Source organism: Mastigoproctus giganteus, chromosome 5 (genome assembly GCF_048544385.1).
Source record: "Mastigoproctus giganteus isolate SK-2022 chromosome 5, ASM4854438v1, whole genome shotgun sequence".
Classification (NCBI taxonomy): Eukaryota; Metazoa; Arthropoda; class Arachnida; order Uropygi; family Thelyphonidae; genus Mastigoproctus; species Mastigoproctus giganteus.
Genome location: NC_143579.1, coordinates 124968938 through 124991594, shown reverse-complemented (window position 1 = coordinate 124991594; position 22657 = coordinate 124968938). Strand labels below are relative to the sequence as shown.

The following is a 22657-nucleotide window of genomic DNA, read 5'->3' as shown; positions in this document are numbered from 1 at the left end:
TTAAGAACCTCAACTCTTCATTAAAAGTCAATAACAGTCATCAAAATGCTATCGACATGTTCTCCATGCTCCCAACTGCTGCCGGAACCGATTGCAGCCAAACTACAGGATCCTCTTCCCTAGCCTTTCTTCTCTGAGTGGCTACATATACTGGCGCTGTTTGGTTGAGACAAGCCGTGCTCCTCCACAGAGCAAAGTTAGAACACTGAAGACTCCTCGGGTAGTAGAAAGCTGCAACACTGCCTCCTCAGAGCAAATGAAGAGTTCCAGCTCAAGATGAGCAATGAAGTGAAAGATTTAGTCGAAAGTCAGACAGCTGAGAGCCATCAGAAAGACAGGTGTGCTACTCGAAACAGCCAATCAAGAAGACATATCAAATATCTTTTCCAGCAGTTCTCTCTCAACTGCAGATGTCGTCATGGCTCCACATAAGAAAGCCAACCTGTCAATGCTCATATATGATATCTCCAAAGATCTATATTATGATGAAATTCTTGAAGACCTATTCCATGCAGTCCGTTTATCTGTCACTGGTGGACTTTGGTTTCCTGGGGGGGGGGGAGGTTAAGGCACACACACTTCTTCCAGATTCTCCACCAAGTCAAATTCTAGCTTGCATTAACACAGGGTCATCAGTTCTCCCCACACCTTTATAGGAGCATCCTCTTCACTGATAGTGTTTCTTGGCTGTAATGTGCACAGGTTCTATCCGCTCTTTCACGATTGTGACAAAGTGTTTTCTCTGTCTGCGATACTGGTAGACTTCCCAGAATTGCTCTCACAACTCCTCCTCTTGTGGCCACTGTTCATGCTATTGTCCCCATTGTGAAGAGGAGCCTAGTTGTGTTAACTGTAAAAGATGCAGATGACTACACAATCATTTCATTGGGGATGTCTCCTGCCCGTATTACCAAAGGCCCTTAGAACTCATAAAGCTAAGGACCACAGATGTCTAACCTAACTAATGCATCCACATGGTTCTACTCCACCTACATCCACCATTTACTTCTCCATCTACTCCACTACATACCTGTCCACCTGCAACATTCAAGAATGTCATATATTCCAAATACAAATTCTGAGGCTGATGCAGGTCAATGGGCAGAGATCACTGGCTGTTGCAGATGAGATTCGCTAAGGAAAACCTTATTGACATCGTACTGATTCAAGAACCATATGCAGCAAAAACCCAGATGCACCCAGCTTCCAAAGTAACAAGGTTCACAATTCACACCTGAATCATTCAACCAGTCTCTATTGAACCCAAGACATGTATTGCAGTATTGGACTGGGAGCTCGACATCATGGTTGTCCAGGGCCCTGAAACCAACTTGCAATCTATATACAGATTACATATACCCCACAGTCTGTTTATCTGTCATTGTATTGTTCCCCTTCTACTGACATTATGATACGCTTCACTTTTTGGAATTTGCCTTAAATTTTCTTGGCTCAAAATCGCTCCTGATTACAGATATGAAATCACCTTTCTGCTTTAGTTTGAGAGTTGATGGCTGGAGTCAGCTACCAGATTTCATCAGCCGCCAAAATTTGTCAATCCATAACCAAATTAGTCAATACACAATTTACAGTATCTCCACTGATGAGACGAACAACCATCTTAACCAGAGATCTCTGCCCACTGGTCCACAATTGGGTGGTCATCCTCTACTCTCTCAATCTGGATTCATTAAGAAAAGACAGTACAACAATAGCACCAGATTTTGTCTGCTTCTCAATTAAGAACAAACTGGATGGGAACAGCAGTGCGTAGCACACACGCTTCTTGATTAGACTGGAGTTCGAGCCCGTGACCACCAAATACAGAGGATGCGGAAAGGTCAGGGAATGACCACCGCATATCCCTGGAGCAATATGGCCTTGGTTGCTAATGCTCCTAAAAAAACCAAATAACAAATAATAACAACAGACTGGACAGCCTTGGTGCCTCCATCAGCAAGGACTTCCTGACCACGGATCCTTTCCATCTCTCTACCCTCAAAGTTGATAATTTGGTTACCACCCTACAGAATGCCATCGTGAAGGCCTCATACAAGTCAGCCAAAAAGAAAGTCTTTCACTCTATGGTCTGCTCCTGGAGGACACAGGAACTCACCCAACTGAGGAAGTCTGTCCAGTGCCCGTTGCCACTACCAGACACTGAGACTGGCCTACCCCTGAGGTGGCCTGCCTCCGCAGGGATTACATCATCAAAAAAAACCAATACACCAAAATGAGTTAAAAAGAAGAGGGAAACCTGGTTGTCTGTTAAGGAGTCTGGTAGGACCAACCCCTGGGGTCTCGTGTACAAAATTATGCGTGACAAGACCTTCACCCCAGATATTTTTATACGGTCTCTGTACACTCTGGTGAAATGAATAACTGGCAGGACTCTGCTAACCTAATTCTTAACCAGCTTTTTCCAGCAGATGCATTGATGATCATCTTCCAGAACACTCTGAAATATAATCAGCAAATAGAACATACTCTCCAGAAGAAGCTACGGATCCATTCACTACAGATGAGCTGGTTGCAGTCCTCCAATGAATCAACCCCTAAAACATGTCCGGGCCCAGACTTAATAGAATGTGTTTATTAAAAAAAAATTAAATTATCTGTTTATACTCCGGCACGACAACCAAGTCAGTAGAGTTTACAATAAATTGTCAATACAAATATTTACTGTATTTAGTAGTCACGGGCTCGAACCCCGGTCCACTCAAGGAATGCGTGCTATGTGCTCTCACTCCTGACCACTCGGCTACGTCAGGCCTATTCTTTGACTCCATAAACAAAGACCACAGCACCTGTTACTACTATTCAACAAATGCCTGGTTATGGCTGCATTCCAAAGCCTTGGAAATAGAACTTCTGAAATTAATCAAGAAGTCTTACAAAAGTCCAACCAATCCATGATCATTCCCATTGCATTTTTTCCCCCCTGGAATTGCTGGCACCCAACAGTATTGCACTACCTCTGGTGGGTGTGGGATTTTGTGCACATAAGCACATATAGAATAGTAGACCCAGCCCACCTGGTGCCCATTCCCAGGTGTTGGCTGCTCCCTGGTGGTGAAGTGGTCTAGGGTTTCTACACCATCACAGAGAACAAAGCCGACCGGGCTAGCCGAGTGGGTAAAGTACCTGCCCGGCAGCCCAAAGGTCGCGGGTTCGATTCCCGCCTCGGGCTTGGATCAAAGTACTGCAAAAAACCTTGGGAGGTGCAATATGGCCACAGAAGCCGATGCGCCAACAACTACCAAATCAAAAAAAAAAAAAAAAAACAGAGAACAAAGGTGGAGATGGCCTTGGAGTCACCATGATACATGTGTACACACACTTTTTCTGAAATTTTAGAATGGTGTAATAAGTTCAATCAGGTGTTGATTACTTTAAATAAAAACGAAACCATTTTTTGTGTTCTTTTTATTGCACCAGTACGGGAACTTTGTCACACCTCGTAATTTATTTTCTTTATGCTCACAGCATTTAAACCGCCTAGTTAATACATTTCTCAAATCAGAAGAAGAAGCTCTTTCCAAAAAAAGTGGAATTTACATTTGTATAGAATTTGCAAAATATTTTTTTGCAAATTTCATATAAAGTTATGTTATCATTTTTAAATTTATTTATTTGGTTGGTTTCATAATAAAAAGTATCAGAATTTTGTGTGTGTGTGTTGAAATGCAACAAATGTACTGGGGTTTCTCAAACAAGATCATTACAGTTAAAGTGATCAGGTATCCTGATTTTTACATGTTTGTATTGGTAATGATGCTTGGAACCAAGCTTGTGTAGGTACCAGCAAAAATAAATGAATTAATTAAATATCAAAATAAAGTTACCAGTGTCGTCTTCCCTCATTTCATGTAACTTTTCTATCAAATATTCTTCCCATTCCACCATAAATTTAGCTGATTCATTAAAAGTTTCAAATTGTACAAGAACAAGTGGGGGTTTATCCAAACGATCATCACTCTTTGTGATTAAAGGAAACTTTTTGGACATCTCCTCTACAGTTATCCCTTCTCAATTTAAGTTTACACCTACTGTGGCGAATTCTTTGTTTGTCCAATAGATGCTGCACGATTAAAGTATCTATCTTTCTTGGAATAAACTGGATGTACAAGCATTCCTCATACAAATGTAAATCATTCTCCCACATGCTTATCTGAATTCTTGGAATAAACTGGAGATGTACAAGCACTGAATGGGTATTGATGTATAACACCAGTATCTGGAAACCAGTTGGCTGTTTGTACTTGACCTGTACAGTTTTCTGAGTAATTTAATTATTTTTTTTTTTTTAAGGGAAAATTAAGGGAAGTGGGGTTATAACAGAAGATAAGTGAAATAATGCCTGTAGCTTAAGAAATGTGATAAATTTATCAGAATCATAAAAAATAAAACACCATTTATAATTCAACAAAAATTCTAAAAATATAAAATTTTATAATAAAAGTTAAGATATTACTCAGCAGTTTCGTTCAATTTAGGGGTGAGACTGATATGGAATTAAATAGAATTTAAAAAAACAATTGTTAGTTGTTCATCGTTGTTGAGGTTAAGTTTTAATAGCACATAAACTGCTAAGGTCATAATGTGCCTGTTCATGTGATACCGAAGGAAAAAGGATAAGGATTAATTAAAGGTTATTGTACAAATGAATTCATTTCAAGTAACTGAATAATTCAGTCAGGTTGGCACTATTTATGGCTCTGATAAATTCGAAAGAGATTTAACTGTTACAATTTTTTATAACTCAAATTTTTCAATTTGGTCGTAATGGCAGTCTATGAGGATGTGTTTTTTATAGTTAACAGAGAGTGGCACTATATACACTATGGAGGATCTTCCCCACAAGCTGCCACTGTTCCTTCCATTGTTTGTGACTTGCCTGTGCAAGTGATTTATAATCTGGGAATGGGAACTGTGCTTGTATATAATTCTGGCTGGCTGGTTAGTAGTCTTATCTGCATTTTCATTTATGGGAATTAAAGTGTGCCTTAGAATCCAGTATAATTTTACTAATTTACAAGATGCATCATTTTAAATCAACCAAGATGATTTATTTCACAACAGAATGAGAGGGTGAAGACCTGCATTTCAGGGCAGCTAATGCACTTGAGGGAGTTAGTGAAGATTATGATCTGGGTTGTTGGAAAAATATTGATATTGTTAAGGCTAATTTAATTGCCTACAATTCAGCAATGAATACTGCATTCAGCTGGGAATGATATAGATAAGTTAAGAGGAAAGACTGCTGTTGTGTCAGTTTTAGATCCATCAATATATATCTGCATGCTATAGCAAATCATTCTGTTTGCCATAGAATAATTTTCCCATTTACAAAAGTAATTTCACAAGATGGTGGATATAGAGCCTATGGAGGATTTGGTTTAGAAGTCTCCAGGAGCATGTTGTTCAGATGTATGTTTCAAGGGCTCACTTTCTAGCGGATTATATATAGAGGAACCATAGTCCACTTGAGATCTGATGAGTGCATTACTAGTGAAGTATTGAGTATTGGTCACACTTCGTGGCATGTTTTGTTTTCACAATGTTTAAATTCTGCTTTTCTTTTTTGAGATGTTAAAGTAGGAACATTATGGGATTGCATTTAGGGTACTGTTGATCTGATGTTTTATGTTTGAGTCTGTTATTTCACCCACTTAGCAAATGACATTTGGGGGGGGAGTTGTCTTGGTCTGTTCTGCCATTTGGTGTTTTTAGATAACAGATACATAGCTACACTTTGTCATGTCTATTGAGGAGTTGTTTTCTTGCTTCCTAGTATTGTAATTTTATATTCTGTTTTGTAATTTTGGAGGTTTTTTTTCCCTAACTTTCATAAGTCACAGGCATTTGAATATACTGGGTGTTTCCAATTTGTGCAATATGGCAGTTGAATAATTACTTGCAGTTAGGACATACTGTATCTTCCCTGCATGTTGCTTGTGAGTAGCCAAATTTTTGCCACTTAAAACATCATATGGAGTTTCATGTATATACATGGTCTAATATGGCACATGAGATAACCTGCTTTTACTGGTTTGTTGGTAGGGTTGGTGTACTGAAGGTAAGAGTATGTTGCAGGTAAGATACATGTTCATCTTTTTTGGTCAAAATTCTCGTCACATGTATAACTTCCCCCTGCATGTGAGTGGTCAAGTTATTGGCACTTATAACATCATATGAGGGATTGGTATATAAATTCTAATACAGCACATGAGATACCCTACTCTTACGATTGTTGGTAGAATTGGCATATTGAAGGTAAGTATAATATTGCAAGTAGGTACAAGTTCTCCACTTTTTTAATCAAAATTCTATTTGCATATACGACTTTCTGTTCTTTTCTCCAATATGTTTAGTAAGTCTGTCTGTTTTAACTCCCTTAGAGGTGTTTATTTTGGCATGAGGAGTAATTTTGATGGGAATGCCATGAAAAGTTGATAATATAAGCTGAGCATCAGCATGCTTTTGTGTCAATGTCTCTAGAGGGTTCTCCAGATCAAAGTCTCTTTATGCTCTTTGTGAACCAGCGTAATTTACTAGACATTTCTTATTCAGAAATGTCTAGTAAAACTAGACATTTGATGACATTAGACAACTAGAACTGATGCATGGTTTTTGTATCATGATATAATCAAGCACATGAGCTTCACTAGTGGAAAGTTTAAGGTCCATTTTGACTCCTTTTAATCCTGGAGATTAGTTCTGCCCAGGTTTCTCCTCCAGTGCTCAGTGTGACTACTTGAAGATTAGTAAGGGTTAGTGGTTAATTATGAAAAATATAAAGAAAGGTAGCTTTCCTCTCCTTTTCTCTTCAAATACTCTTGGGAAGGAGAGCTGCTGTCAAATGAGATTTACTAAATATAAGCACTTAGGAAACAAAATTCAAAGTGAAAGGTGACTAAGATAGATACATGCTTGTGCCACACATAACCAGGTGTAAGGTTTGTTTTGGAGTTTTTAGAAAAACTAAGCAGTAAAGTTTGGACTTAAAAAAGAAAGAAAAGCAGCACTATTGTTATCCTCGCATCAAGTTCCAGAAAGCATGTAGATTGGTTCCTGGTTTTGACCCTTCCTCGTTCATTTTTTCATTATAGCTATTAAGGCAAGGATGCCTTTAATTGAAGGTGTACTTCATTCAGTTACAAAATATACCTTATTATAAAGTGAAAAGTTTAGTTTTGTGCTATTGCATTAGTTCTCTTTTATTTGAGATTTTGTTTTAACTAGCAATCAAGAAATTTAAAAGATGTTAATTTTTAAAAATTTTTAATTACTCCATTAGCATCCCAATTTTGCATTTTTGAAATCTTTCTCTTAAGACACATGTTATATGAAATGTCCCTGCTCTGAACTGCAAATTATAGGGATAATTTAGATGTGCTTTTTTTTCATGTCTGCAGGAAGAGTTTATTAAATATAAAGGGTACTAGGAAAGTTTTGCAATACAGCTTTGTTTATTTAATTTTTTCAAAGTAATTTCCTCTACATTCAATACACCTCTCCATCCTCCGAAACCAATCTTTAAACCAGTTCTGCCAAGTTTCACTAGGGAGTAAAGCACACTCGTTGTCCCAAGCCCGTAGAAGGTCCTCATCACTGGAAAACCGCCTCCCTTTTAGCTTCATTTTCACATGCGGGAACAGTGCAAAGTCGCAGGGAGCAAGGTCTGGACTGTAGGGAGGGTGCTCGAGAAGTTTCAGTCCTGTCGTGGTCAAATATTCGGTGCAGGCTTTGGCGCGGTGAGCTGGAGCATTATCGCGATGGAGGTACCAGGTGTCCATTCTTGACTTTGGCCGCAGGTTCTTCATAGATCCAATGACTTTAGGCAGGCATTGTTCAGTATACCACTTATCTGTGACTGTCTTCTGCGTGTCCAAAACGACACCTTCCACAATTCCACTCGATTTGAAAAATACAGCTATCATTTTCTTCTTTACAGATCGGGATTTTCTGACAATTACGGGTGTGTCGTCATCATCAAAGACCCAAACTTTGTTTTGAGCCTTGGTCAGCAGATCGTAATAGTACAGCCAAGTCTCGTCACCTGTCACGATGTTGTTCACATGCCGAGATTGTCCCTTATCAAACTTTTTTAACATCTCCCGGCACCAAGTCACATGTCGTGTCATCTGCTCTTCAGTCAGTTGATGCAGCACCCAGAGAGAACAAAGTTTCTTCACGTGCAAATGGTCTTGCAGAATCGAACGAATTGCTGGTGCATTTAGGCCCAAAGTATCCTCTATCTGTTGGTAGGTCACTCGCCTGTTTTCATCAAGCATTTTCCTCACAGCAGTAACGTTTTCCTCCATAACTGACGTTCGTGGCCTTCCCGGCCTCTCAGAATCCTCCAGAGTGAAATTTCCCCTTTGGAATTCTCTATACCACCTGAATATCGTTGTACGATGTGGACAATCATCATCTAGTGCAAGAGTCATTTCTTCTAAGCACTGGTCTATGGTTAAACCACGCACGAAATTATACCGCAAAACTGTCCTTATCTCATTTCGTGACCACGATGCCATCGCAAGCACTTTACACTCTCACTACTAATGAATAACTGAGCCCATCGACTTGGCGCGGCGGCTACTATGCACATATGAACATGTCTCAACATGCAGCAACAAGCAGCTTCCTGTGATTCATTTTTGCGTCATATTGCAAAACTTTCCTAGTACCCTTTGTAATGTTCAGAATTATATTATATACACTCAGTGATCAGTGAATTATGACCATCCCATTGGTAATGGACTATGCCGCATAGTTTTCAGTATAAAAAGCTGAACAACTTCATACACTAGAGCAGTGGTAATTTGCATCTGATTGTGCAAGTCAAAGTAATAAAATAGCAGTTATGGGACGTAGTAAAGATATCACTGAATTTCAAAAGGGAATGATTGTGATGTGGAACTTGTCTGTCGGTGCTTCCATATGGAAGATGGCATGTCTTGTCAGGTGCTCACAGCCCACTGTGGTTAAGATGTACAAAGAATGATGTTGAACAGATCAAACCACCTCCCACCAACAGAAATGTAAAGAATCATGTAAGGTGGATGTTTGTAGTGAGTGAAGGGTGCAGCACATTGTACAGGCTCAATGGCAGGTCACTGCGCAACAGTTAACATTGCAATACAATATGGGAATGCAAGATCAATATCCCAAATGATGACATGTTGCTCAGTCAATCCATCATGCATGGTGCCTGCTATCCAAACAGGTGGTAGTAGTTGCTTAATGTGGAGCATTTTTCTGGAAAGAACTAAGAAGCCCTGGTGTGTATGGACCAACATTTCATTGGTTAAGTTTACTAGAAGCCATGTACACCCTGCTGTGTTGTATTTTCTCCCAGACAGAAATGGGATCTTCCAAGGGGATATGTGCTGTCATTGGCTCTGCACTGTGCATGATTGGTTCAAGGAACACAATGAAAATATCACCTGTGTTGATTGGCCCCCAGATTTGCCTGACCTTAATCCAATTGAACACCTGTAGGATGCTTTGGAATGGGAAATGAAGCAAGGCATATCAACTTGCAACAGTCATCAGTCTGACACTGTAAAGTCTGCAGATCCCTATGGATATCCCACACATCTAGTGGAGTCAGTGCCTAAGTGAATAGTCACTGTTATCCATGCAAACAATGGTCCAATATTGTATTAGGTAGGTGGTCATAATTCAATCATCACCATGTGTGTATTTTTATGGTTGGATATTAAGTGAACCATTTTAATTATTATTATTATTTTTTTTTTCTGTTTGCAAAATAACTAATAGATTCTTCAAATGGACTGATCTCTGGGGTGGTGAATGTTCTGATTCATAATAACTGCAATGTAATACACATTGATAGAGGCAATTACCTTTGAAAGCTACAGTTGTTTTTATCGCTTTTATTCCCTATAGTGTAATTGCTATTCTTTATACAGTATTTTATTATTTTACTGCTTTTATTGTACAATCAGTGTATTTCATTTTATCATTTTAATTTGATCCAGTCTATTATTATTTCTATTTCAGTTATACGGTTGGTGTATTACATTGCAGTTATTATGAAACTAATAGAGATTTTTGGAATTTTAAATGGGGAAATGAAAGAAAACACTTGTGTTATAGCTCTTGTGAGTTTCAGCTGCGTGTACAGAGTAGATGAATAACAGATGAAACGGTTGAAATTTGATCTGGGTTAGCTTGTCCCAAAATTATTGTTCTGCATCATTTATCATAAGATCCTTTAAACCTTCACTCACCATTGTTGGGTTGTAGTACTAATTCCATCCCAGGACAAAAAAATATGCATTTCATTAAAAAAAAAAAAAAAAAAATTCTGATCTAGATATAATCTTCAGTACTTTTCAAGGGTTTCTAAAGAATAGGTTAACGGCAATAAATTCTGCTTAGGTTCAAAGACAATGGATAGAGCTATAATAATAATAATAATAATAAAAAATTGGTTATGCGTCCTGCAGTTTAACAAATTGTTTGTAGTTGTGATGATTCCTGCACAAACCAAAGAGAAAGAGAGAAAAATATTAACCGCTAATGCAAATTTGCACTGTAAACCATTTTTAAGAGAAAGGAAAATTGACCCCAATTAGAACATTAGAAAATTTCATGTTGACACTGACAAAAATGTTTTGTGCATGCAGCTGCTCCAACTTGTCCATAATAATGATTTTTCATGCAGAATAATTTCTTTTGGTAGTGCCCAGCTTATTGAACAAGTGAAAGAACAGCTTCATCATCTGCATTGTTGAATTCCTTTCTTTCATTTTTGACTTCAACAGAACTGAAGTATGAAATTTTGTGTGAAATCAGCTTTTTCTGAAATTTATTTATGCATGTTTAAAGATTATAATTTTTCTCTCCTCTCTGAATGCAATATCAAATTGGATTTATTGAGAAAATGTTTATGTATTTAAAAATTGTGTAGAATGTCCTTAACATACTGTATCTGTTTAATAAAATTTATCAGTAATTTTCTACTTTAAAAAAGTGAAGTAATTTTACACATGGACTATCAATTCCTTTAAATTATTTTTGCAGCCAGCGAGATTTAAACTGATAAATAATGCAACGATCTTAATTCTCACAGCAGAACAGACATCTCACAACAAGTTCCTCTGATGCTACACTGCAGTGACAGCCTATCAGGACTGACTGGCATCTCACCAGATAGTAGGTTGTCTAGTGACAGCATGAAGACAAAACAGTTGTAAAGAAGTTGATTGATATTAGCTGTATATTACAACTCATATCAAACTACTTTCAACAGATAGCTAAAGTTATCTGTTGAAAGTAGTGCAATACTAGGACAACTCATTAAAAAGGCAGGCTCTGTAAGAATTGACTATTGCAAAACAGATGTAAATAAGTTCAGTTATCAGTGCGTAATATTCATTGAATGTGTATTTCCAAAACTGTTCAACGACTAGATATACCTGTTATTGTTGTTTGTTATTTGGTTTTTAGGAGCATTAGGAACTAAGGCCATATTGCTCCGGGATATGCGGTGGTCATTCCCTGACCTTTCCGCATCCTCCGTATTTGGTGGTGACGGGCTCGAACCCCGGTCTAATCAAGAAGCGTGTGCTATGCACTGCTGCTCCTTCCCACCTGGCTACGGAGGCGCCTCTAGATATACCTCTGTAACATCTAGAAAATTTTAAAATATAGCACCCTCTCAATCCCCAAGGTGTACTAGATTTTAAAGAATTTACTGTAATTCACATATGAAATGCTTATTAGTATTGTAGAGGTAAAATGTTGTTTTTTGACCGATTAATTATATTTTAAAATATGAGGGCTGTTCAGAAAAGTAATAAGGCCATCAACAGAATTAGTTATTTTAGAGGAAGAGTGAAATTGAAATAGTAAATAATATGTACTGGTAGCATTGGGCTGTCTTGTGATTAAGTGCCGCCTATTGTTGTATCAGTTGTAAGTGCAGATGTGTTGAATTCTAAATACATGTAACTGTGAGACAAGGTTTGCACAAAGTTAGGTTTTGCAAGAGAGAGAGAGAGAGAGAACGAACATGATACAAAAAGCATGAAGTCTGAATAGAGTGAGACAGGACAGAAGCAAACTGTGTTAGTCAACTCACACTTCAGGTGGCGTGAGTTGACTCAGTGAGACACAGTCACACAGAAAATGCTTCCTTGAAACTTTCTCTGCATATGAAGGTTGCTGTTTACTGGCTTCACTACTTTCCCTGCCTCCTGATGAATATATATTCAGTTCTGCCTTAAGTCTGCCAATGCAATTTTGCAGAGACATTATGAGGGATTATATGCCACTCCATACAATCAAATCCCTATAGTCCCAGCATACCAGAGCTGTTATTGATCATACCTGTCTAAAAGCTGACGAAGAAAATGTGGACATAATTTCTCTTCCAAGAACCCCACACACATTTGAAGCAGGTGAGGAGGTACCCCTCACTTATTTGTTCAGTCTGATGAACTCCCTGAGCTGCCACTGCAGTTCACAATTCCAACTTTACAGTAACTCACATTACCTTGCTCTGCTCTACTTGGGCTGTCTGCACTTACATAATTGGCCCCCCACAGGAGCCTTCCATCTGATCTCTATGTATTGTAGACCAGGAGTGGACATCATCCAAGGCCATCAAATATCTGTAACTAGTTCTGAAAATGCTCTGTAATGCAAAGATCATCCTCAGATCTGATATAAACTGAAGATTCCCCTCCTGGTTCGGCATCATCGATGAACACATGGATTCCTCAATGGGTAGCACCTGGAAAATTTTATTTACTTCACTGTTTAATATTCTGAATCAACTATCCACCTTCAGCAATACCTAGTTTGAGACCACTATTGATCTGTGCATACTGGACTGATCACTGGGTTACATGTCAATGAGGAGGGTTACACGTTTGGATCACAGAGCCATCACCTTCAGCTTGTCAAGAACACTGGCTTCAACAACCCCCCCCCCCCCATTTATCTAAAGGAACAAAAATATGCCATCACAAAAGTCAACTGGGATCTGTTTTCCTCCACCTTCCTGACTTTGACTCAATATAACTGGAAGAACAAGATCAGAACCAGCACCAGAAAAGTTACCCAAACAATCCTGAATACTTGTAACATATCTGGCAGGAAGAAAAATCCTTGTTGTAGTGCTGAGCTACACCTATCTCACTGCTCCCCATGCTACAAGAAGGTAATTTCAAGCCCGCTCCACCTGGCCACAAGCTGAAGTCAGTGCTTTATGCAACCAGTATTTCAGAGTAGAGAATGATTATACCTCCACAATCTGAAGGTGAAAGAAAGATTCTTGGGAAAGGCTAGTCTCTACCTCTGGAAATACTGACCCATGGGAGCTGGGGTAATAGTTCAATTGAACTATTACTCCACAGGGAACCATGACTACTACCTGGAAAAAATCCATTGAAAACATCCTGTATATGCTCTCCAGTCAGGCACCTGCACTGGACACTGTCTGGTGCAAGTGCCTCACAGATCTGTATATAGAATGAGCACTATGATAATCAGGTAAACCAGCGAACTACTTACTGTAGATGAATTAAATCAAGTCCTCCACAGAATGAAGGACAAGAAATGTCCAGGTCCTAACCTTGTATGGCACAGATAAATCCTCATTTCCTTCTGAATCTTGACAACCACTGCCTTGCCTCGGGTATCTTTTCTGCTGAATGGAAGCTTGCCAACATCCACTTGCTACTGAAAACCACCAAACCAGCTGCGATCCTACTGTCTAGTTGCACTCCTCCTAGTACTGAGCAAGCTCTTCAAGCATCTACTCAACTGGCTCTTGCTATGCTACAACGAAGCTGGCTTGCAGTATGATTTCCAGCCAGGCTGTTCAACTAAAAATTCCCTACCAAAAGTATTTTCTTGTAATCGATTTTGCTGGGGCTTTCAATATACTCTGTTAGCTCAGTATTCTATGTCAACTCCGACAGGCTCAGATCCCCTAAAATTGCATCCAGGACTACCTGTCAAACAGGAAAGCAATGACCTTATCAACCTCTCAATCTCTCTCTCTCTCTCTCGTCCAATCCACAGGGCTCCATCCTTGGCCCATTCCTATGGCAATTACACCTAGCACCCTTTCTGCATGTCTTCCCCGCTTCCTGGAGGTTTCCCTTCCTCCTTTTGCTTGGTGGAGCAAATGCTCCACTACACCCCCCTACTCTCACTCCCCCAATTTTGTATCCAGTGGAGACCAGCCAAAGAATAACAGGCAGCCTGGCTTACCTTCTAGTAGTATGTATGGGCAATGTGGCCAAAAGTCAGGACACAACAACCAAATCCAACATAATATTTTACACACAACACTTTTCTGGCTTTTACAGAGTACTGTATTTCTTCACTTATGGCACAGATGTGGGATCCCCTTCCCCTAACATGATGTACCACTGGAGAGACACCTTAAGGGTTCCAGAAAACTGCTAATTGGGGTGGAGGAACAAGGGTTATAACACACTCATTTATTTGATGATATAGGTCAAAGTAATGTGCGTGCGCGTGCACACACACACACACACACACACACCTGAAGAGTTCTTGTTTGTTGCCATAACAGCTGATATTAGTAAGGTGTGTTCTTGAGGGCAACAATGTTTCAAATGAATGGGAAGCTAAACCTAGAGAAACAAGCTTAAATAAACTTTTAAGGAGTGGTAAACTAAACAAGAATGCTTAGTATTGACTGTATCTACAGTTAATGTCAGGAATGTTATTAATAAAATGAATGAATCGAAACTCCTGGTTAGGACAATTAATGCTAATATAATGGGGCTAATGGAAGTTGGAGATGTTAAGTTTCATGATGCTTTCTTATCAAAAGCAGCCTGAACACAAAAAGGGCTTTTGGCCAGAAGATTGTTAAGCGTATGACAAGATCTCTACATGCAAATAGATTGGATAAGTTAGTTTGAATATCTTATTTTGGGCGATTTCAATTTGCCCCTAATTGATTGGAATAAATTGGAAGCTCAACATGGGGAACAAAATTTTTAAATAAACTACATGATTAATTATTTGTACCAGCACATTAGAGAAAATACCAGAGGTAAGAATATTATTGATGTCATTATTACTCATAAATCAGATATCACGAAGCTCATAGTACAGGAACCATTGGCACGTAGTGATCACAGAGTCTTTAGTTGAATGATGGAGATGTTGCCATAGTTAAAGGTAAAGACACTGGTATTAATTTTAATTTCAGAAAAGAGAATTATGAAAGTTTAACACGTTCACTGCCTTTATGCATAAAAGCATTAAAAGGCACTAGAAGTGATATGCAAATCAATAAATGAGTGCTGTAAAAGTAAAACTAAACAAGTTTTAATGGTAGAATTTTTCTCAGCCTGGTCTGTGCTTGTTAACAGGAGAGACTGCTTCTAGAGGGATGGGATACACTTAAATAGAAAGGGTGCAAGAATATTTGCTGATATTATCGAGGCAGAGTTATGTGGGTTCGAAAACTGCTAGCTTGGGGGGATACACGACTAATAGTTTAACAGCTGGCAGAGGGTGAAAGTGATTCTTGCACTGCTTCTAGCCTGGAAAGCAAGGCAATGGGGAGTTCCAGGACTGCTGGGAGTCATAGTGGAACAAGTAAATACATGGGCTATGTTAGGGTAACTAAGAGTAGAAACAGGTGCATGTATACTTGCATGTACACCAATGCTAGGAGTATAGTTAATAAATTTGATGAGCCTGAAGTGCTAGCCAAGACATCAAAGGCAGATATTGTTCGGATATCATAGGCGTGTCACACAGACATAAGCAGTGCAGAATTGGAATTTGGGGAGTACAATGTGTACAGAAAGAATAGACAGGACAGGAAGGGAGGAGGGATTATGCTGTTAGTTAAGAAACACAAAATCTAAGGAAGTGCATCCAATTGATGGACAATGTAATGTTGAGTCTGTTTGGTGTGACATAAGCACTGCGAAAGGAAAAACGAGAGGAGGTGTATTATAGGCCTAATGAATCTGATGATTAATAATGAGCAATTGTGCAGAGAAATAGTGGGCCAGTAAATCAAAATGTTTTATAATGGGAGATTTTAACTTTCCAGATATTGATTGGAACTTGTGCGTTGGTCACTCCATATTAGCAAGGCTTTTGTGGATTTATTGGATGATTGTTTTCTACAGCAGCATGTTTGGGAGGCAACTAGAGGAAGTAATACTCTTGATATGATTATCAGTAGTGATTCTTCAGGCATTACGAATCTGCAGATAAAGGAACCACTAGATGGCAGTGATCACAGTGTGCTGAAGTGGGATTTACTCAAAGAGGTAACTACCATCAAGAGTAAAGAGAAGGGTTTTTGCTTTTGTAAAGGTATCTACGGTGGTCTGAGACAGTATTTAAATTCTATACGGTGGGACCAACTGGAGATTTAACCAACAGCAAATTCATAATGGGAAGCATTCAAAGAATTAATCTTTGACGTTACTAGGTTTTTCGTATCAACTAAGAAATATTGTTCATGATTTAGGCCTAAATGGATGTCAAATGAACTAATTAGACATGTGTCAGAGAAGAAAAATGCATGGGATATATATAAAATAACAGGCGACACAGAAGCCTACAATAGATATAAGCTGGTCTGTAATCAAGTCACAAAGCAGGTTAGGCAGGAAAGGCAGATTAATTGGGAAAGGATGCAAAGAGTTCTTTACTTATGTAAATTCTAGAAGGAAGGGGACGAATCAGATTGGTCCACTTGATATCCATGGTTCAACTGTTGATGATCCTGCTCACGTAGCTAACAAACTAAATGAATAATTTTGCATCTACATTCGCACATGAGGAGTTATTCAGGAAGGGGAATGCCAGAGGTGTATTAAACTCTGGAAGTAAGCTAGTCCTTGAGGTTGTCACAGACATTCTCTCAGATATGCCAGACAAGCTGTACTTGCTACCTGGGAGTCTAAAACGCTGATGGAACTGATATTCTGGTGACACTGAAGTCAAGTGGACCCAATTTCGGCGAATTACGGACAGCCAAATCCTCTGCTTGCACCTTCATGATGGTGAGAATATCAGTAATCCTGGGTATAACCTCCATGCACAAGTACATAGTGGGTGACCACCCAAGTGTGAACCAACGTAAACAGGGGTCGAGGTGTGGCGCCCACACCATATGGAGGAATGCCACCCCTCTGTGTTACCAGGCAGTACTAAGTGGTAGATGACTCTCATCAACCGGTGCAATACCACGACTTTGATTATTGGAGGCTTGAATCCATGTGGTGGAATCCATGTTTAGTCTCTAGAGCTAAGTTCCGGTCAACCCTTCCCTACCTCTTCCATCAGGCAGTATGATTGATGACTTTTGAGGTTATGATGAACATTGTGGCGAGATCCAATATTCCTTACATTTCGAGGGTACAGCTCTAAAACGGTGTTCGCAGGCCGGCCACTAGTTAGTACACTGGACCAAACCTATTGGTAACTCTCTAGGAGGCTTCCGGATCAGCTAGTGTATAATCTTGCTACCTCTACTCTGGCAGATAGTGACTGGAGGGAGTCCGAGTAGTGTGTATGCGGGGAACATTGTCGAGGCCACGTTATGTCAAGGATCTGGGTATATACTTACCATGTGTACGCCATATCCAAAAATTTCATTACTTCATACAGCATGTCCCACCCACTTTTTTCTTACTGTTGAATTGTCAAACTAATAGAGCAAGCTTATCTGCGAAAAGATCTAAACCTGAAAATACTTCCTAATCCATTTCACAAATATATGTGGTCTCAATTCTAATCTCATCAATGTCCATTTCCACTTGCAGTCTGCCAAACCCCATGTACTTTTTCTGACAGAATCTCAGTTATCAGTTGATTCAACTACTGCTCATCTCAGATGACCAAATTATTCGCTGTATGATTCCTTTCCCCTCAAAGGTGGTACTTGTGCATATATCCGTTCTGATATTCCCTGTAAGAGACTTGGCAATTTGGAATCTCCTCTTTGATCTTCTCTGGCTTAAAATCTCTTTACCTCATTGTGTCAAATTCATCTGTTGTCTCTACCATTCTCCAAACTCCACTAATCACTTGGAGCTCTTTGACTTCTTCTCTTTGTAACTTGACTTTCTCCAGTCCAACTTTCCTAACAGTGAGGTAATTTTCCTTGGTGATTTTAATGTTCACAACTCCAGCTGGTTTCCGTTTTCTAGTCACACCGACCCACCTGATCGAGATGCTAAGGCTTTTGCAATTACTAATGACCTTGCACAGATTGTTCATTTACCTACAAGAATACCGGACAATCCTAATCGTACAGCCAATACGCTTGATTTTTTTCTCACAAACAACCCTTCTAAGTACACGGTCAAAGTGAGAGGTCCTTTAGGCACTTCCGGATCACAACTTGGTGATCGTCTCTTCTCCAATGGAGCCTTTATCTCATGGCTATTCCCAACCTCTTGTTGTTTGGCATTACACGAATGCAAAATGGGATGACCTGCGAGATTTCTTTTCTTCTTTTCCTTGGTCGGATTACTGTTTCAAAACTTTTGATGTCAATGTTTGCTCAGATCGTGTCAGTGAAATTATTCTTGCAGGAATGGAATCCTTTATCTCACACTCCACTTTAAAATCTCGTCCTTTATCTAAACCTTGATTTTCCAATAAATGTGCTAAAGCTGTTCAAGAGAAGAACGTTCCATATTGTAATTGGCTTGTTTCTAATTCTTCCATTTCATTTTCTGCCTACACCAAAGCTCGCAACAGTTGTAATCAGTCCAAACTAGAGTTTGAACAGACTAAGAGTAGAAAACTTGCTTCTTGCCCTAATGGTAGCTGAGCATTCTGGTCTCTTGCCAAAGCTATTGGCCACAACTTTTGCCCATCTCTGCTCCCACCTCTGTCCAAACCAGATGGTTCTGTTGTCACTTCAGCCAAGGATAAAGCTGACCTGCTAGCATCCCATTTTTTTTCCAACTCATGTATTAATGATCTTGGTAAAACACCTCCCACCATTCCCGAAACACTCCATTCAATGCCTCCTGTGGTCTTCCGTCAAAAGGATGTGAGAAGGATTTTGATGCAAAGAAGGCTCCAAGTTCCGATGGTATTTCTCCACTTGTTCTCAAAACCTGTGCTCCTGAACTTACTCCTATTCTTTGTCGCCTTTTTTCACTTTCTTATTCCAAGTGTTTTTCCTTCTGCTTGGAAATTTGCTCATACCCCGCCAGTTTCTAAAAAGGGGTGACAAATTCCTCCCATCCAATTACCGTCCCATTGCATTTACTTCTACTCTTTCTAAAGTAATGGAGAAATCAATTAACCGCCAACTCTTAAACTATCTTGAAACCTTCCGTCTGATCAACGAACGCCAGTATGGATTCAGTCAGTGTCGATCCACTGGTGATATTCTGGCTTTTGTTACCCATTTATGGCCTAATTCAATGGAAAGGTTTGGTGAAACACAAGTAGTTGCTCTTGACATCTCAAAGACTTTCGATCGTGTTTGGCATAAACGTCTTCTAAACAAGCTTCTATCTTATGGTTTGCCAACTGTTTTTAGTAAATGGTTATCCAGTTTTCTCTCTGATCGCTCACTGAGGTGATCGTAGATGGCTCTCTGTCTTCTAAATTCTCCACTAATGCCGGTGTCCCCCAAGGTTCAGTTCTTTCCCCCACTCTTTTCCTCTTGTATATTAATGACCTTCTTCCATTGACTGTAAATCCTATCCATAGTTTTGCCGACGATAGGACATTGCATTCCACTTTACATTTTGAGAAACCTTGCCCTGTTCAATCAGCTTCAACTTCTCGAAAATCTACTAAAATTAAAATTAAAATTACAGTTGCTCAGAGCGAAACGGATACAAAATATAGATTGTAACAGGTTTAATAGGAAATATACATATATTGGATAGATAGATATAGGAAATATACATATATTGGATAGATACATAAAGCTTTCGGTTATCTAGTTAACCTCTTCAGTTGATATGAAATGACAGAATGGAGGCGTGTACTGCCAATCTGGTATGTGAAGTGCGTGGCTAATGTTTGAGGTTGAAGCCTGTGGGTGTGATGCATGTGGACATGGCCAGCGCTTGTCAATGGACAGGATCGTTGCTTCGGTGATAGGCTTGACTTGACAACCACTGTTCCTGTTCACTGAGGTATTGGAGCATTTGATGTTTAACGATTCCAACCAGGCTGGCCGCAGATAATGGCGGGACTTATCCACAATCACGACATCACTGTGTGGGTCAATGTCGTGGTGGGTTGCCCGGATGTGCTCGGCAATAGCTGTGTGCTCCACATCCGCTAAGCAGATTGCTCTTTTGTGTTCGGAAAGGCATTTTTCAAGCCGTCTCCCAGTTTCCCTGAAGTAGCAGCTAGTGCAGTCACGGCAAGAGATGCGGTAGACCAATTCGCTTTGTAGTAGGGTGAGGACAGGTGTTTTCACTCTGGAGACAAGGGATCGTAACTTCCTGCTCGGGAGTTGCACGCACTTTATCCAATGTGATTTTAAGATTCTACAGACCTGTTGTGATAGGTTTGGGTAGTATGGGATAAAGGCGCTCGTGGTTGAGTCACCATCTTGGATGTTTCTGTTGGTCGCTACGTGGTCGCGTGCCTGTAGGTCACACCTGTCAAGGGTATTGATGGGATAGCCACACCTCGTAAGGTCTGCCTTGACTTTAGCGATTTCTGTGCGCCTCATTTACAGAGCTAGAGTGTCCAGGCGCGAATTAGTAAGGTTCATGCAGTGGCAAGAAGATGGCTACGCACGTGTGCTGACCGGAAGTTGGTGAATTGGCCAGCACACATAGGTTTACGATGGACCGTTGTCTTCAAGCATGTGCCCTCGCGCCGGACAAGGGTGTCTAAGTATGGTATGGTATTGTTCGACTCTAGCTTGATCGTGAATTTTATGAAAGGTGACAGACAGTTGAGGTGGGCTAAGATTCGGTCACCTGAATTTCTGGGGATAACTACGAACACATCGTCCACATACCGACACCGAAAGGCAATGGGATCTGGTACGTCTGTAAATGCACGACCCTCTTAACTCCTCCATCGCAATGTTTGCTGTAACCGAACTAACTGGGGAACCCATGGCTGTGACATGTACCTGCTGGTAAATGGAGTCGTTAAACATGATTGCACCGCCTGTTAAGCACAGTCTGAGGGCGGTGGAGATATCGTCTGGTGTTAGTTTGGTTCTGCTGCCAAGGGTTTCATCACTATCTAAGAGTTGTTTTGCACATATGATGGTAAGTTCTACAGAGATGGAGGTAAAAAGTGAAACTACATCAAATGATGCCATAACCTGATCTTGTGAGATGGATATGGTACGGGTCCTTTCTATGAACTCACTACTGTTGGAGATGGTGTTGGTGGTCTTGCCTACTAGTGGAGAAAGGAGCCTCGAGACAAACTTAGATAATTCGTAACTCGGTGAGCAGGGTCTCAGGTCTTAGTGGTGTGCCTTCTTTGTGTACTTTACAGGTGCGACCTACAGGCATGCGACCATGTAGCGACCAACAGAAACATCCAAGGTGGTGACTCAACCACGAGCGCCTTTATCCCATACTACCCAAACCTATCACAACAGGTCTGTAGAATTTTAAAATCACATGGGATAAAGTGCGTGCAACTACCAGGCAGGAAGTTGCGATCCCTCGTATCCAGAGTGAAAACACCTTTCCCCACCCTACTACAAAGCGGATTGGTCTACCGCATCTCTTGCCGTGACTGCACTAGCTGCTACTTCGGGGAAACTGGGAGACGGCTCGAAAAACGCCTTTCCGAACACAAAAGAGCGATCCGCTTAGCGGATGTGGAGCACTCAGCTATTGCCAAGCACATCTGGGCAACCCACCACAACATTTACCCACACCGCGATGTCGTGATTGTGGATAAGTCCCGCCATTATCTGCGCCGTGCCTGGTTGGAATCGTTAAACATCAAATGCCTCAGTGAACAGGAACAGTGGTTGTCAAGTCCACCCTATCACCGGAGCAACGATCCTGTCCATTGACAAGCACTGGCCACCTCCACATGCATCACACCCACAGGCTTCAACCTCAAACAATTAGCCATGCGCTTCACGTACCAGATTGGCAGTACACGCCTCCATTCTAACTGTCATTTCATATCAACTGAAGAAGGTTAACTAGATAACCGAAAGCTTTATGTATATTTCCTATTAAACCTGTTACAATCTATATTTTGTAACCGTTTTGCTCTGAGCAACTGTAATTTAATTTTAATTTTAGTAGTAATGAATCCGGAGCACATAGGCCTCTTTAATCATATTCTCGAAAATCTGCTACCAATTCCTTATATGCCGATCTTCAGGTAATTCTCCAGTGGGGCAAAGACAACTTAGTTCATTTCAACCCTTCTAAAACTCAGTCTTGTCTTATATCTCGCAAAAAGGATTCTTCTGCTCCTATGCTTATCTTTAGTGACACTCCGATTTCTAGGCAAAATGATCTATCACTTTTGGCGATTACCCTGACTTCTAATCTCTCTTGGCACAAGCACATTAAAAATATTGCTTCCTCTGCATCTAAAAAACTTGGTTTTCTCTTTTGCTCTCGGCATTACTTTTCTTCCAGCCAGCTGCTCACTCTGTATAAATCGCAAATCCACCCTGCCA

The 22657-nt window shown here is 40.1% G+C and overlaps 1 protein-coding gene across 2 annotated transcripts in view; it reads left to right on the top strand.

Annotated features, from left to right (window-relative positions):
* Window positions 1-22657, top strand: part of BORCS7 (BLOC-1 related complex subunit 7) — a 157473-nt gene that overhangs the window by 106987 nt on the left and 27829 nt on the right. Inside the window, exon 5 of one of the 2 annotated variants that reach the window (XM_090373445.1) lies at window positions 10718-10809. The exons of the other annotated variant lie outside the window; for it this stretch is intronic. Within the exon in view, the coding sequence (XP_090229571.1) occupies window positions 10718-10769 (52 nt within the window). The 3' untranslated portion in view covers window positions 10770-10809. Of the gene's footprint in view, window positions 1-10717; window positions 10810-22657 lie in introns of those variants that run through there. 2 annotated transcript variants of the gene reach the window in all.